This window comes from Vicia villosa, linkage group LG1 (genome assembly GCF_029867415.1).
Source record: "Vicia villosa cultivar HV-30 ecotype Madison, WI linkage group LG1, Vvil1.0, whole genome shotgun sequence".
In the NCBI taxonomy this organism is placed as follows: domain Eukaryota; kingdom Viridiplantae; phylum Streptophyta; class Magnoliopsida; order Fabales; family Fabaceae; genus Vicia; species Vicia villosa.
Window position 1 is genome coordinate 94548969 of NC_081180.1, and position 13748 is coordinate 94562716.

Below are 13748 nucleotides of genomic sequence, written 5' to 3' on the forward strand. Positions count from 1 at the left end.
TACAGGGTGTCACACCCGTACATGCTGCCCACTGCACCTGGAGATCTGTCCAGACCAGCCCACAAGGAGATTCTGCAAGCTCATCAGGCTGAGATGGACCACACTCACGATCTCCTTCCTCAGTGTCGTGAGATAGCTGACACGGGTCTATGAGCCATTGCAGATGGTCTATTTCCTGAGGGGTTTGCGCAGAGGCCTGTGGTGGATACTATGTTTAGGCTAGCACATGAGGCATTTCTATACCGTAGAAATCGTGCCAGGAGAGACCGTGGTGGAGAGCATCAGGATGATGTCTGACACACACAGTAGTGATGCCTGTGGTCTATTTTTATGTTTGTATTTTCTTTGATGATGTATTCGACATTATTTATACAATGTGTTTTTATTTATTTACCGACTATTGTATTTAAAATGTGTCTCTTTAGTTTTACATTTGTATTTTAAAATATTATTGTAACCAAAATTGAGTTTGGAGTGAAATGAACATGATTTGAAAATTTAGCAGACTGTTTCGTAGATGCACCTACGGAACACTCCTTCCGTAAATACATCTACGGTAGAAAACACATTTTTTTTAAATTCAGATGCTTCCGGAAGTACATCTACGAAAACTGAAAGTAAAATTAGAATTTTACGTGATGGTTAAGAGTTCCATGGGGTGGATTGAGAAATTGTCTAAACATAAACCTGTATCAACAAAGACACTGTTGATATTTTTCCACTTGCAAACATTTGCCATGCATAACCGACAATTAACTTATGAAAGTATCAAATATTACAAATTATTCTTGAATGACTTTTTTCTTTTATCATTCACAAATCTTAACATTTAATTTCAATCAAAGATGGACATGTTTAGAATTCAATTTCTGCTAATATCGTCAGGAAGAATTAAATTGTAAATATTTTTTTCTCTAAGAATCCAATTAAAATCGTTAAACATGCCATTTAAGCCACTAAACAATAACCGTTGATTGAAGAATAACCGGTCAGATTTTTACGCATTTAGAAATCCATTTTGTAGTCATCATAATCCAATTCTTTTCTATATATACCTCACTACATATACATCTGTTTTCATCACAAGTGTCATGTCTCATCAAAACATGAAGAGTTCAAGTTTTCAAAATTCCTATGTAATATAAACCTATTTTTTGTGTGGTTATTATTATTGTTATTATTATACATATATTCGCTTATGATTGTTTTGTGTAGGTTATTGGTGTGATTTCTATAGTTCTGATATTGGGATCAGTGGTTGAATGCGGAACACCTAGTAGTGAATTGAACGCTTTCGATTATCCTGCAATCAATTGCCGAAAACACAGTGCAGTTTTGACAGATTTTGGTGGTGTTGGTGATGGAAAAACCTCTAACACAAAGGCTTTTAATTCAGCAATAACTAACCTAAGCCAATATGCAAATGATGGTGGTGCACAACTTATTGTTCCACCAGGTAAGTGGTTAACTGGAAGCTTCAACCTCACAAGCCATTTCACTCTTTTTCTCCAAAAAGATGCTGTCATTCTGGCATCTCAGGTATATATCTATCATGATTTTTATTTTACATTATTTGGAAATTTCATAATCCATTAAAGGGGAATTCATATTACTCAGGATGAGTCAGAATGGCCTCAACTTCCAGTTTTACCGTCTTACGGAAGAGGTAGAGATGCACCTGATGGAAGGTTTAGCAGTCTCATTTTCGGAAATAATCTCACTGATGTTGTAATTACCGGTAACAACGGAACAATTGATGGACAAGGATCATATTGGTGGGGCAAGTTCAAGAAGGATCAATTGAAACTCACTAGACCATACATGATTGAACTCATGTACTCTAATCAAATCCAAATATCTAATCTCACTTTGGTCAATTCCCCATCTTGGTTTGTCCATCCAATTTATAGCAGGTTAGATAATGCACCATTTTCAATTTTTTCAACCCTAAAATACATGTTTTTTTCTTTTATATTTTTATTGATCAAGCTTTATTTTTTCAGTGACATAATTATAAATGGACTCACCATTCTTGCACCTGTTGACTCTCCAAACACTGATGGCATAGACCCTGGTAAGCTTTATTTTCTTAATGATCATCAGTGTCCCTGTGTCCGCATCAGTGTCCATGTTAGTATCGGTGTTTCTTATGAAACTACTAACAACAACTATTTGCTTTCCAACTTTGTTTCCTTTTCAACAGATTCGTGTACAAATGTTAGGATTGAAGACAACTACATTGTTTCTGGTGATGATTGCATTGCCATAAAAAGTGGATGGGATCAGTACGGAATCAAATTTGGAAAGCCATCACAACAAATAGTCATAAGAAGGCTAACATGTATATCACCAGATAGTGCGACGGTTGCATTAGGGAGCGAAATGTCAGGTGGAATCCAAGATGTCAGAATTGAAGACATAACTGCAATCACAACAGAATCAGCTATTAGAATCAAGACAGCCGTTGGTAGAGGCGGGTTCGTGAAAGATATTTTTGTCAAAGGAATGAACTTGGACACAATGAAATATGTGTTTTGGATGATAGGCTCTTATGGATCACACCCTGACGAAGGATATGATCCAAAAGCATTGCCTGAAATTAAAGGAATTAATTATAGAGATGTTACTGCTAAGAATGTGACATTTGCTGCAAAACTTGAAGGAATTTCTAATGACCCTTTTACAGAAATTTGTATTTCTAATGCGAAGATTGAAGTGAATGAAGTGAAGAAGAAGAAGCTTCCATGGAATTGTACAGATGTTTCTGGAGTTACTAGTAATGTGAGCCCTAAACCTTGTGAGTTACTGCCAGAGAAAGAGAAAATGGACTGTCCTTTTCCAAGTGACAAATTGCCCATTGAAAGTGTTCAGTTCAAGACTTGTTCTTTCAAAAGTAGTAGCTTCTACTGATAATAATTTGGATTTAAATTTTTATTATTTTTTTCTTTTAATAATAAGAATGTATTTGAACCTTAGTGCTATCATATATTAGAAGCTATACTTTTCAATAATGCTATATTACTTCTTTGTTACCACGCATACAGTTATTCATGTCCTACCAAAGCAGCTAGAGTTACATGCCAAATTAGTTTGAGACCACTTTTATATTTACTGCCTTCACCAAGACCAATCAAAACATTAAACAAAGGGAAAAGGTTAGACAGTGTAACCAAGAGATATACACTACAAGAAAAATGGTGATTGTTAGATGATAAAACTTGATTATTTAGTTGGTTATTAACTATGTTATTTGCACAATGTTTTTTTGGTACATGTAGAGAAAAGGAAAGAAACAAGTCATGGAAAACAAAAGAAAGGCAGCAAAATAAAATCAATTACTAGTGCCTCTCAACTAGCAGCTTATCCGCATCGGCCTATAAAATAGGAAGTAAATCATCCGATGAAATAGAAAATTACGGTCAGGGAGCTGATCTAGTAGCCCTAATCTTGGCCAAACAATCAACTGCAATGTTAGCTTCTGTAATGAATTAAGGCCCAAGTTCTATAAGCCCATTATAATTAATAGTAGTGAGTCACTACTCTTTAGAAGGATCTAGATAATGGAATTAGTTTATGCTTATGTTATAAATATGTAATTGGTGAATGTAATGATCATGAATGAAAATGAATGGAAAAGTTAGTTTTAGATTTGTTACTATCTTTTTAGTGTAGTTTCTCTCTATTTCTCTTACCCTTCAAGTTATGTTCATAACAACTTCTCTCAAAGAATGCGTAAGAAAGACTCGCCAGTCTCTCCCCAACAACTCATTAATGTTTGAAATAATATAAGCAAAATAATACCAAAAAATAACTTATGCCTCCACTAAATGGATTGCGAAAGTAGAATTGGAATAACAAACCAAGTCTCTAATCCCTTATCCTATGCTACTGCGAGACCATAGTATAAACCAAGGAGTTCTACATGAAGGATTGTAGAAACACTAACACTATCAGCAAAATTGGTTAATCGCCAAGAACCATCTAGCTTCTTAAGCTCACCGCCAAGCCTAGATGGTTCGGGGTTCCCCTGACCATGCCATCTACATTGAGAACCCTAGTTGTCCCGCCACTACATGCCAAAAAAGCCATCTGTTATTTGCTTCTACAACCTCTTGAGAAGGAAATGCATGCGTCCATAGAGTCTTTGCAAACTTGAAAATTTGTAACTTAAGATGATAAATAGAGATATTCTCATTCATCATGTAAAGTTGGTTCTTTATTACAATTTGCTAATGATACGATAATGATTGGGGATGGTTCGATAGATAACTTATGGGCTTTGAAGGCTATATTCCGAGGATTTGAGATGGTTTCTGGGCTGAATATAAACTTTAGCAAAAGCAGACTCTTTGGTATTGATATGGCAGAATACGATTTGGAGGCTTCAGCGCAATTTCTAGGTTGTAAAACCGATCAATTCCCTTGCAAATTTTTAGGAATTTTGATCGGTGGGTGTCATCAGAATGTTAAATTCTGGAATCCGGTTATCAAGACTATGAAGTCTAAGCTGTCACCGTGGAGGAGCAGGACCTTATCGTTTGGGGGAAGGATCACGTTGATTAATTCGGTTTTGGCAAATCTACCAATCTATCAACTGTCTTTCTACAAGCTGCCCTCAAAAGTCACTTACCAAATCATTGCAATCCAGAGGAACTTTCTGTGGCAGGGGGGAGCGGATAAGAGGGGGATGGCGTGGGTTAGTTGGGATACTATTTGCAAGGATAGAAACCAAGGAGGTTTAGGGATTAAGGACATTCGCTGCTTTAATTCCGCATTGGTTTCCAAGTGGTTATGGAGAATGCTGACAGAAGATGATGCCATATGGAAAGATGTTTTGCAGGGGAGATATGGAGACCTTAGAGAGAGGGTGTGGAATGGGCTAGAGTACGTGGCAAAACCGTCAGACTCGTTGTGGTGGAGAGACGTCATGGTAGTGAGCAAAGAACCTCATGGAATTCTGAGTAAAATCACAGTTAAATTGGGCAATGGAAATATCGCGCTTTTTTGGAAATCAATTTGGTTCGGGAATGGCTGCTTAGCAAACCAGTTCCCTAATTTGTTCTTATAAGCTGCCAATAAATTAAGTAGAGTGTGCAGTATGGGGAGGTGGGGTTGTGATGGGTGGCAGTGGAGAATTAGGAACGGTGAAGACGTGTACGGGTGTGAAGCGTCAAAAGAGCTAGCAGAATTGGAAGACATTTGGCAAGGGTATCAACCGGTGCCGCAAGGGGTAGACGTTATTGTATGGCCTTTTGAAAATTCCAAAAATTTTAGCGTTAAATCCTTATATAAGTTGTTGAATCATTCGGTGAGAGGAGTAGATGTGGATAATCAAAGGGCAGAGGGGCTGCGTAACGTTTGGAGGGCTGCTGTTCCGTCTAAACTTAAATTCTTTGGTTGGCGGTTACTGTTGGACATATTGGCCACGAGAGCGCAATTGCGTACAAGGAGCATTATAACCCAGCATCAAGAGGCTCTTTGTGTATTCTTCCACCTCCAAGAGGAAGACATTAATCATGTCATGTTGTCCTGCCCCGTTTTGCAGCCACTTTGGAGGAGGATCTACAGATGGTTACAGGTATATATTCCGTTAAACATCGATTGCTGTAGTCACTTTAATCTATGTATCGATTTACTTGGGGGTAACATGGCGCGCAGTAGGATTGGTGCCATTTGGATAACAGTTTGCTGGAGTATTTGGAGGATTAGAAATGAGGTTGTCTTCAATAATGCTGAAGTGGACATTGAAGAGTTGTTTGGCATGATTTTGTGGTCTTCATGGTGGTGGTTGGCAATAAAATCTAGGGATAGAATTCTGTGTAGTTTCTATGAATGGTTTCACAATCCTTTTTTGTGTTTGTGATTTTGTAGGAGTGTTTACTGTGGAATCTCTTTTCTTGTAAGGGTTGGAGTACCCCAGTGCTCCCATCTATTATATTTCAAGAAGTTGCTTATTAAAAAAAAAAAAACCACCAACAAGTAGTCAATAACATGTCCTAAGCCAGTCCACTAAGTTGTTAGAGGCGGAAAAATTAATGTTATCCAAACCAACATAAAACTAAACATGTCTAGTAAAAACTTTAGGAGAGACCAAAAGTGTGGACATAAAACTTTAGGAGGACCATTCTTTAAAAAAAATATTTTGAGATTGACCATATTTAAAGGGAGAAAAACATGTTTAACCCAATAAAAAAACAATAAATGCTTAAAAAAAAACTATAAATAAGAGTTTAATTTAATTACACAAACACACAAGCATGCAACAACCACAAGAGTAATATTAAGTTGGAAATTAGCATTGAATCCCAAGTGTTTTAAGTTTTATAACATTACCAATTTCGATCAATACCACATGAAAATCTAAATTTTAAGAAAAATTACAAACAAAACTATACAAAACTAATATGTATTTTACGAGACCAAACATATGTCGTTTCATTCTAGCTTATAAAAAAAAAATGTCGTTTCATTCTCGTATACAACAACGATAAGGGACTGTGGCTACTGACAAGCGAGTGAGGTCAAATGCGTCCTGGCGCGTCACGTCGCGTCGCAGTCAATACTATAAATAGAGTGAAAACTCGTATCGTTCATTTGGTACTCGGTTTTGTCTTACTTCTTCTGCAAGTTTTTTTTCTCTTCTTTCTTCTAATTTTCTTTCCCCCCAAAATCATTTTCTCCAGAAAATCCATAGCGAGAGAAAATGTTTCCTTCGTATTTTCCTTCTCTTCCTCCACGGCCACCTCAACCTCCCAACGCCATTATCGTTGCTGCTACGGTTGCTATTTTTCTTTTTGCCGAAAATCTCCGATGATATAGATATACATTTTCAGTACATTCTTCATTTTAGGGTTTACGACCTTCTTCTTCTTGATCTTTAGGGTTTAGAAGCTTCTTCTTGATCTTTAGGGTTTAGAAGCTTCTTCTTGATCTTGATACTTCTACAGTAGTTCTTGCTCTTGTGAAGTGTATTCCAAGTTTCTTTGCTTCAACACTACATTACCGATTCTTAGGATTCTTGAATCTTGTGACTGAAAATGAGCAAGGAGAATCGATATGCACCACTCTTAGCAGCGTCTAGTTCCGATGTTTACATCAAAGATCCTAACAAGTAAATCTCCACTTGTGTGATTAGTATCGTTATCTTGTACTAATTAACCGTTTTAATTTTCATTATGTTTTAATCATGTTCTGTTTTGAGTTTGTTATTATTTTAATTATATACTTTTTTGACGGATATTACTTTTTATTATAATTAATTATTGTGTAAAAAAAATTATATTATTAAATTTTTGATCCTATTCGATCAATTTTTTATTTTGTTTAACTACATAGTATATTACAGTGTTCTGTTTTTAGTTTGTTAGTACTATTTATTTTACTAGTTATATAAAAAAGATTATTAATAATTATCTTTTTAGTTTATTATTTTTTTCCGCCTGAGTAATGCATTATATATAGTGTCATTATTAATGAGGATTCTGTTAATTTGGTTTTGCAGAAGTTCAAGAATAACATACACAAGAAGCTTTCTTCTCTCTTTAGCAAAAGCTAAAGCTGAAAGTTACAGAACGCTGAAAATGTCAAAGGAGATTAAGTTTGCAATGGCTTGGTAACAACAAACCTTCTTCTCTACATTGTGTTTTTTCTTAAAGAGGTTGTGTATTCTTTATGTATAGATTGCTTAATTTGTAAATTTTTCTTGATCAGCCTGTATGAAGGTTCACTTGATCTCCTACCCTCACCTTATAGTGAACTAGGTATATACTCTTTAATTCATTATCTTCTTGCTATTAGTTATTACTATTAGCATCTTTGCACAAAAGCATTTATAAACATTTATTCTTTGATACAGATTCTGTTAGTCCGAAAGTTTATGCGTCAAAGGTTCTGGATAATGTCAATCTACTGCATAAGAGTAATAAACCATATCTGCCTCCATGTCGCAACAAGGTTTGATTTTAATTATCTTTACTTATAATACTTAGCTTATTACTTATTTTACTATCTGCAAATATGGTTTAGTTTCTTGATGAAATAAGGTTGATTTAGCCGTTCAGATATGGTTTACTTTCTTGATGGAGTAAGGCAGATTTAGGCATTCAAATATGCTATTGTTTTTGATGAACTAAGGTAGATTTAGGCATTCAAATATGGTTTTGTTTCTTGATGAACTAAGGTAGATTTAGGCATTCAAATATTGTTGATTCTTGATGAATTAAGGTCCATATTATCCTGCTTTTCAGGCACTATCTTCTTCAAGTGGAGACAGCAATGGCTCACTAAAGACTGACATATCTGGATCTTCTGAGTGTACAAATCAGGAAGTGCAAGCAGAACTAGATAGTTCAGACTGTTCAAGTAGAAACGTTTCTCCTGCAAAGCTTCCAAAGAGTGAGGAGCTTTGGGAGACTTATTTGTATGTTGAACCTCCATTGATCCATGATGTCCAAATTCAACAGGATTCAGAACTTAAGTCTTCCAATACCAGCTTCGAAGACTGTTCAAGTTCTATCTCTGGTTTTAGTTTCCCTGATGAGGACAGTTTAATTACATATGACGGACCTTTCTCGACCCTTGAAGTGGAAATTCCGCCTAGTATTGATAGTTTCATGTCTTCCCCTGAAAGCAATCTGACTGAAGATGATTTGGATAGTCCAGACTCAACTTTTGAAATGATCAAGAGTCTTATAGAATCTGTACTCGATGGTGATGATGATGATTACGATGACGATTATTATAATTTTGATAAGGATAATTCCAGTATGGATGATATTATGGCAGAGCTGGTCCAGCATGGAGCTAGAGTTGCTAAACTAAACCTTTCTTACCCGCAGTTGAATCTAGGAAGGGGTCTGTTCTCTGTGTCTTCCCACTCTTGCCTATGCGGCAAAATTTGTCACAGTGATCATGAGCTAAGAAGGTTTGGTCTTGGAGCTGGTGAATCAATGTTTCAACAGGGTATAATGCCATCACTTGAGGTGCCTTCATGGAAGGAGAAAACAAATCTAATGCAGAATTGTTTTGAATATCAGCATCCAGGCTATGACTGTTCTGTAAAGGGAACTCCTGGTAAGAAAATGTCTGCATAATATTTTGTTTGAGTCAAGTGCTTTTATAACTGAAAACTTAAACATGTTAGATTCTCTTGGTGATGGCAATGGAGTAATTGGCAGCTTCGAAGACAGGGAACTGGGAGCAAGTCAGTTCATGGGAGGTTTCTACTAGTTGCAGACTTTCCACAGTGATTAGCAATTGTTAATATGGAGATAGGAATATTAGGATGAAGAATAGAATGTGATAATCCTTTGCTATTTTTCAAATTTTCTTGTGAAGCAGCCATGAATGCTCTGAAGCTGCTGTAAATAGATCTCTCCTAGCTAGTATATTAAGAAAGCAAAAAACAAAAATAGTTAGCTCCTAGTTACTACTATATTTCTGTATTTTTTTTGGATAATGTGTTTGCTTGTTCTAGACCTTGATTAGTTGTCTGGTAGCCTCTAAGAAGATTTGTCATCAGAATAAGGAGTCACTTATTCTGAATGATGTTTGTCTTCATCTTAGTTTACTTTCAATCACAGCTAAATGATAACTGACGTAAATATAAAAGCCACCCAAAATGGTAATAAAATCAGAAGTATGAACATTTATAAAATTTCAAAGCTAAACCTCAGAGTCATTATATTTGATATGTGTCATTATTGTTTATCATAGCTTTGCTCTAGCAATATGGATTATCATGGTAAATTAAACTTTATTACATGCTTGATTCCATGAAGATATTCTTAAAGCAGCAGGGAAAAACTCAAATGCAGTTTGAGAAGAAAAACTATTGTAGAGTACTTTCTTGGCCATTGCAACAAAGTGGTACATGGTGCAGTGAATACAAATTTTGGTGCTGCTTTGCCAAAACCACATAGGTCCATGACATGGATGACTTTAACCTGTGAACTCTCCATAATAGTTATGATTTTTCAGAAGCTCAAATTCTTAAGTTATAAAATCAGTGCAGAGGGTAGTACAGTGCATAATTGAAATCATGCTATCATAATCTTGTAAATATAACTAGCTTTTTCTATTCCATTTGTCCTATACGACCAAGAAGTGACATAGCAGACACAACAAGAGGCTGATTTTGTGTGCTTTAATTGCAGACTCGTTAAAGCTCTTTCTCATTGAGCGTATTCAATTTTGCGAAGTCATGATTATGATTTTATATATACTTGAAAGCATACATATGATGCAAATGTGTTGATGAATTCAATGGCTTAAATTTTAGAAGACATGTCTACTTAGTGTTCAAATGAATTGAAATACTAAGAAGAAGAATCATTTGATGAAAATATTGAGATTGAGAAAATTTTCTATTTGGCTGAGAAGTTCCCAAGTTTACTGTACTTTGACCTTAATGTAAGTTACTTCATTTTGTTAGTCCTTGTTGAAGTATATGCCACCCCTTGATAGTATATAACTTGGTATGTCATCCACATCATCCTCGCATAGTCATATTCATGTGACTGCTGCTTTGATCGTTCTAAATAGTCATTGAATCTGGCATCTTTTGCCTTCTGAGCATTGAGAATGTATCCGCTTCGCACCGATCATCCGGATGCACCTTGAGCGATTGGAGGAATGCCTCATTTCTGTTGAGGACGAATTTGTTGGAAGCAACAGAACCTTGTGTCAGCCACGGTCGTCATTGTTAGCTAGATAAGAGTATGCCTTGATTCTAATCTAATATAATAATTTATGCATTGTAATAGTTTAAGAAAGTTTTGAATCATATTCTCATGTGGTTATGAATTGACAAGATTTTCATTTTTCCTCATAAATACACACAATAACTTATCACCATTTTATGATGAGATCCGAGGAGATAGAGGACAGATGGACTGGAATTTTTTGTTGTACAGGAACTTTGCAAAGCCTCGAGCAAGATTCGTGTTGTGGCTGAGTTTGCTGGGCAGATTAAGCACCAAGGATAGACTGCTGAAGCATGGCAGTAACATTGATGAAAAATGCGTGTTCTGTGTTCTGCAATAAGGAGGAAACATTAAACCACTTATTTTTTGAGTGCTGTGATACAAGGCAGACCTGGAGCAAAGTGTTACACTTCATTGGCTATCATCGGGCTCCCCTGGGCTGGAACCAAGAGATGACATGGGCTATAGCTGAGACAAAAAGGAAGGGGTGGCGAAGAGACTTACTGAAAATAGCACTGGCTGAATGTGTGTATGGAGTTTGGTGGCAACACAATGACATGGTTTTCAATCACACTCCCAGTGACCCTCACCTTTGGAAATCAATTGTTCAAGATATCTGTATTAGAAGTACTTTACATGAGAGAATTAGATATCATGTTAATTTAGAAACAATGAGTATCTCACCTTAAGTGGAGAGATTAGTTTTTCTGGATGCATAATGCATCACCTGGATCTTCGGATCGGTTTGTATTGATTGTTTTGGTAATAAAATATCCTTTATTCAAAAAAAAAGAAACTTATCACCATTTTAAAGGCTTTTGTTTTCAATAAATATGAAATATACTAGTATTCAATTGTATTATTTTAAAAGAAATTAAAATAAGAATCAAACAATTCATACTTATCAAATTTTTTTGTAAGCAAGATGAATTAATAAAGAACAAAAGTTCTATGAACTCGGTTACAAAAGAGCAAAAGAACCGAAAAAGAAAATTACACACCGATTGCAACCTAACTTAAGTAATACAATGGATTATTGCTAAACTCATAAAAGTTACAATTGGATGAGTAATTTTCTCGATATACGACCATCTCCAAACAAGCGCTTTGCACCCCCAAACCACATCCCTCACATTCCAAGAGGAGTTGTTAAAAATTATATCATTCCTACATAACCAAAAACTCCAAACAATTGTCAACCAAACGACACCCGCCTTTCCTCGTCTAACTTGATTAAAAAAGCAATAGGACCACCAAAAAGTAAAGCTTTCTTTGAAATCAAAGGAGATATGATATATCAATCCTATCCACTCGGCCATTTCCTTCTAAACGATTACGGCATAACGACAAAACAATAAAGAATGGGACGAAGACTCTCCCACTTCATCACAAAAAACACAAGAAAGATTCGAAGAAGAATTAAGAATACCTCTAATGAAAAGCGAATCTCTAGTTGGAATTTTGTTAATAAAACATCTCCAAGCAAACGCTTTCACTTTAAGCGGAACTTCCACTTTCCAAATATCCGAATAGACATGATCGAATCGATTCGCCGGACCAAATGAATTTGAACAATTTCATAGAACCTTATAGCATGAGGAAACTGAAAAAATACCGTCTCCCGTGTGAAGCCAAGATGTCGTATCAGTGCTGCCAGGAGAGTGAACAGGCGCTGGCAGCAGCAGCATAAGCCTGTTAACATCCGTGGTACTGCCCGTGACAGTCGGGTTCAGAATGTCGAGGTCTCCCCAATGCCAAACATCGTCTATCCAACCTCCCATACCTCCAATCGAAGCATCTTGCAAGAGAGACAAAGCAAATAGATCCGAGAAAATATCCTTAATAATTCCCTCATCCAACCATCGAGCATGCCAAAAAGATATGGAATAACCAAGGCCAACCCGAAATTTACAAGACTTAGCAAAAAACTCTTCCGGAAGCTTTTTCCCCAAAGCTAAAATATCCGACCACCAAACCGATCTACTACTTTTCTTCACAAAATTCTTAACTCCAGCTGCTGCACATAATTTAACATCCGCGTATCTTGCCTTCAACATCCGAAACCACAAAGCATTCGAGGCTCCTAAAATTCTCCAATTCCACTTCAAAAGGAGCGCATTGTTGAAATCTTGTAATCTTCTAATACCAAGACCACCCTTCTCCACCGGATTGCAAACATCTTTCCAACTAACCCAATAAACTTTCTTGATCCCCTCCGAACCCCCCCCACAAAAAATTGCTTTGCATCTTATTAATCTCCTTAATAATCTTCTTAGGGGCTTTGTAAAAGGATAGAGTGAAAATCGCCAAACTACTCAAAATCGGTTTTAAAAGAGTAATCCTCCCTCCAAAACTAAGCCATCTCCCTTTCCAAGAGTTCAATCTCCTCTTAATGTTTTCCAAGAGAGGCCTCCAAGAAGAGATTCTTCTAGGATTAGAACCACTGAGAAAATTAAATTCTTTAGCCTCCGTCCTACAAGAAAGAAAAGAAGTTGTTTCTTCCAAAAAATGCGGATTAATGTTGATACCAATAAGCTTACTCTTGTGATAATTAATTCCTAACCCCGACACCAATTCAAAGCCTCTTAAAACCGCCTTTATCGCCCAAAGATGGTTCCAACTCCCATTTCCTACCAATAAAGTGTCGTCTACAAATTGAAGAATATCAATAAAAAAATTTCCATTAACGTTACAACTCATGAAATCTCCATTTTCAACCGCCTTACCTACCAAAACCTTTAGACCTTCCGCCACAACGACAAATAGAAAACGAGAAATACGATCACCTTGACGTAATCCTCTTTCCACACCAAATTCCTTGGTAGGACTACCATTAACAAGAACCGACATATTGCTTGTAAAAACCAAAGACTCCATCCACCTCATCCATCTTATCCCGAACCCCATCCTCCTCATCATATATCTAAGAAAATTCCAACTCACTTTATCGTAAGCTTTTTCGAATTCCACTTTAAAAAGAAGACACTCTTTCCCTTCCCTATTAGAATAATCCACCAATTCATTAGCAACAAGAACCCCATCCAT

The 13748-nt window shown here is 36.3% G+C and overlaps 4 protein-coding genes across 4 annotated transcripts; 3 read left to right on the forward strand and 1 right to left on the reverse strand.

Annotated features, from left to right (window-relative positions):
• The first annotated feature begins 1091 nt into the window (after window positions 1-1091).
• On the forward strand, window positions 1092-2910 carry LOC131612709 (probable polygalacturonase). The gene is made up of 5 exons (XM_058884472.1): window positions 1092-1136; window positions 1216-1539; window positions 1618-1913; window positions 2004-2074; window positions 2204-2910. The coding sequence occupies exons 1-5, from the start codon at window positions 1092-1094 to the stop codon at window positions 2908-2910; spliced, it is 1443 nt and encodes a 480-aa protein (XP_058740455.1).
• Window positions 2911-5098: 2188 nt separating this feature from the next.
• On the forward strand, window positions 5099-5863 carry LOC131649567 (uncharacterized). Its single transcript, XM_058919327.1, has one exon. It carries the CDS (start codon window positions 5099-5101, stop codon window positions 5861-5863), a length of 765 nt encoding a protein of 254 aa, XP_058775310.1.
• A 753-nt stretch (window positions 5864-6616) lies between these two features.
• LOC131612722 (uncharacterized) lies at window positions 6617-9478 on the forward strand. Its single transcript, XM_058884480.1, has 6 exons — window positions 6617-7111; window positions 7502-7612; window positions 7711-7760; window positions 7856-7953; window positions 8247-9072; window positions 9143-9478. Exons 1-6 carry the CDS (start codon window positions 7038-7040, stop codon window positions 9226-9228), a joined length of 1245 nt encoding a protein of 414 aa, XP_058740463.1. The 5' UTR covers window positions 6617-7037; the 3' UTR covers window positions 9229-9478.
• A 2802-nt stretch (window positions 9479-12280) lies between these two features.
• LOC131649574 (uncharacterized) lies at window positions 12281-13748 on the reverse strand. The gene is made up of 2 exons (XM_058919332.1): window positions 12896-13748; window positions 12281-12786 (listed from the first exon to the last, which is right to left on the reverse strand). Exons 1-2 carry the CDS (start codon window positions 13746-13748, stop codon window positions 12281-12283), a joined length of 1359 nt encoding a protein of 452 aa, XP_058775315.1.

What these genes read in the sequence shown, in the direction of transcription:
- LOC131612709 (XM_058884472.1), top strand. Translation starts at nt 1,092, where the DNA reads ATGTCTCATCAAAACATGAAGAGTTCAAGTTTTCAAAATTCCTAT. An exon ending in CAAGTTTTCAAAATTCCTAT is followed by an intron (nt 1,137 to 1,215) that starts GTAATATAAACC and finishes TGTTTTGTGTAG; the next exon opens with GTTATTGGTGTGATTTCTAT. An exon ending in CTGTCATTCTGGCATCTCAG is followed by an intron (nt 1,540 to 1,617) that starts GTATATATCTAT and finishes CATATTACTCAG; the next exon opens with GATGAGTCAGAATGGCCTCA.
- LOC131649567 (XM_058919327.1), top strand. Translation starts at nt 5,099, where the DNA reads ATGGGGAGGTGGGGTTGTGATGGGTGGCAGTGGAGAATTAGGAACGGT.
- LOC131612722 (XM_058884480.1), top strand. Translation starts at nt 7,038, where the DNA reads ATGAGCAAGGAGAATCGATATGCACCACTCTTAGCAGCGTCTAGTTCC. An exon ending in TACATCAAAGATCCTAACAA is followed by an intron (nt 7,112 to 7,501) that starts GTAAATCTCCAC and finishes TTGGTTTTGCAG; the next exon opens with AAGTTCAAGAATAACATACA. An exon ending in CTCACCTTATAGTGAACTAG is followed by an intron (nt 7,761 to 7,855) that starts GTATATACTCTT and finishes TCTTTGATACAG; the next exon opens with ATTCTGTTAGTCCGAAAGTT.
- LOC131649574 (XM_058919332.1), bottom strand. Translation starts at nt 13,748, where the DNA reads ATGGATGGGGTTCTTGTTGCTAATGAATTGGTGGATTATTCTAATAGG. An exon ending in GGATCAAGAAAGTTTATTGG is followed by an intron (nt 12,787 to 12,895) that starts GTTAGTTGGAAA and finishes GGAGAATTTTAG; the next exon opens with GAGCCTCGAATGCTTTGTGG.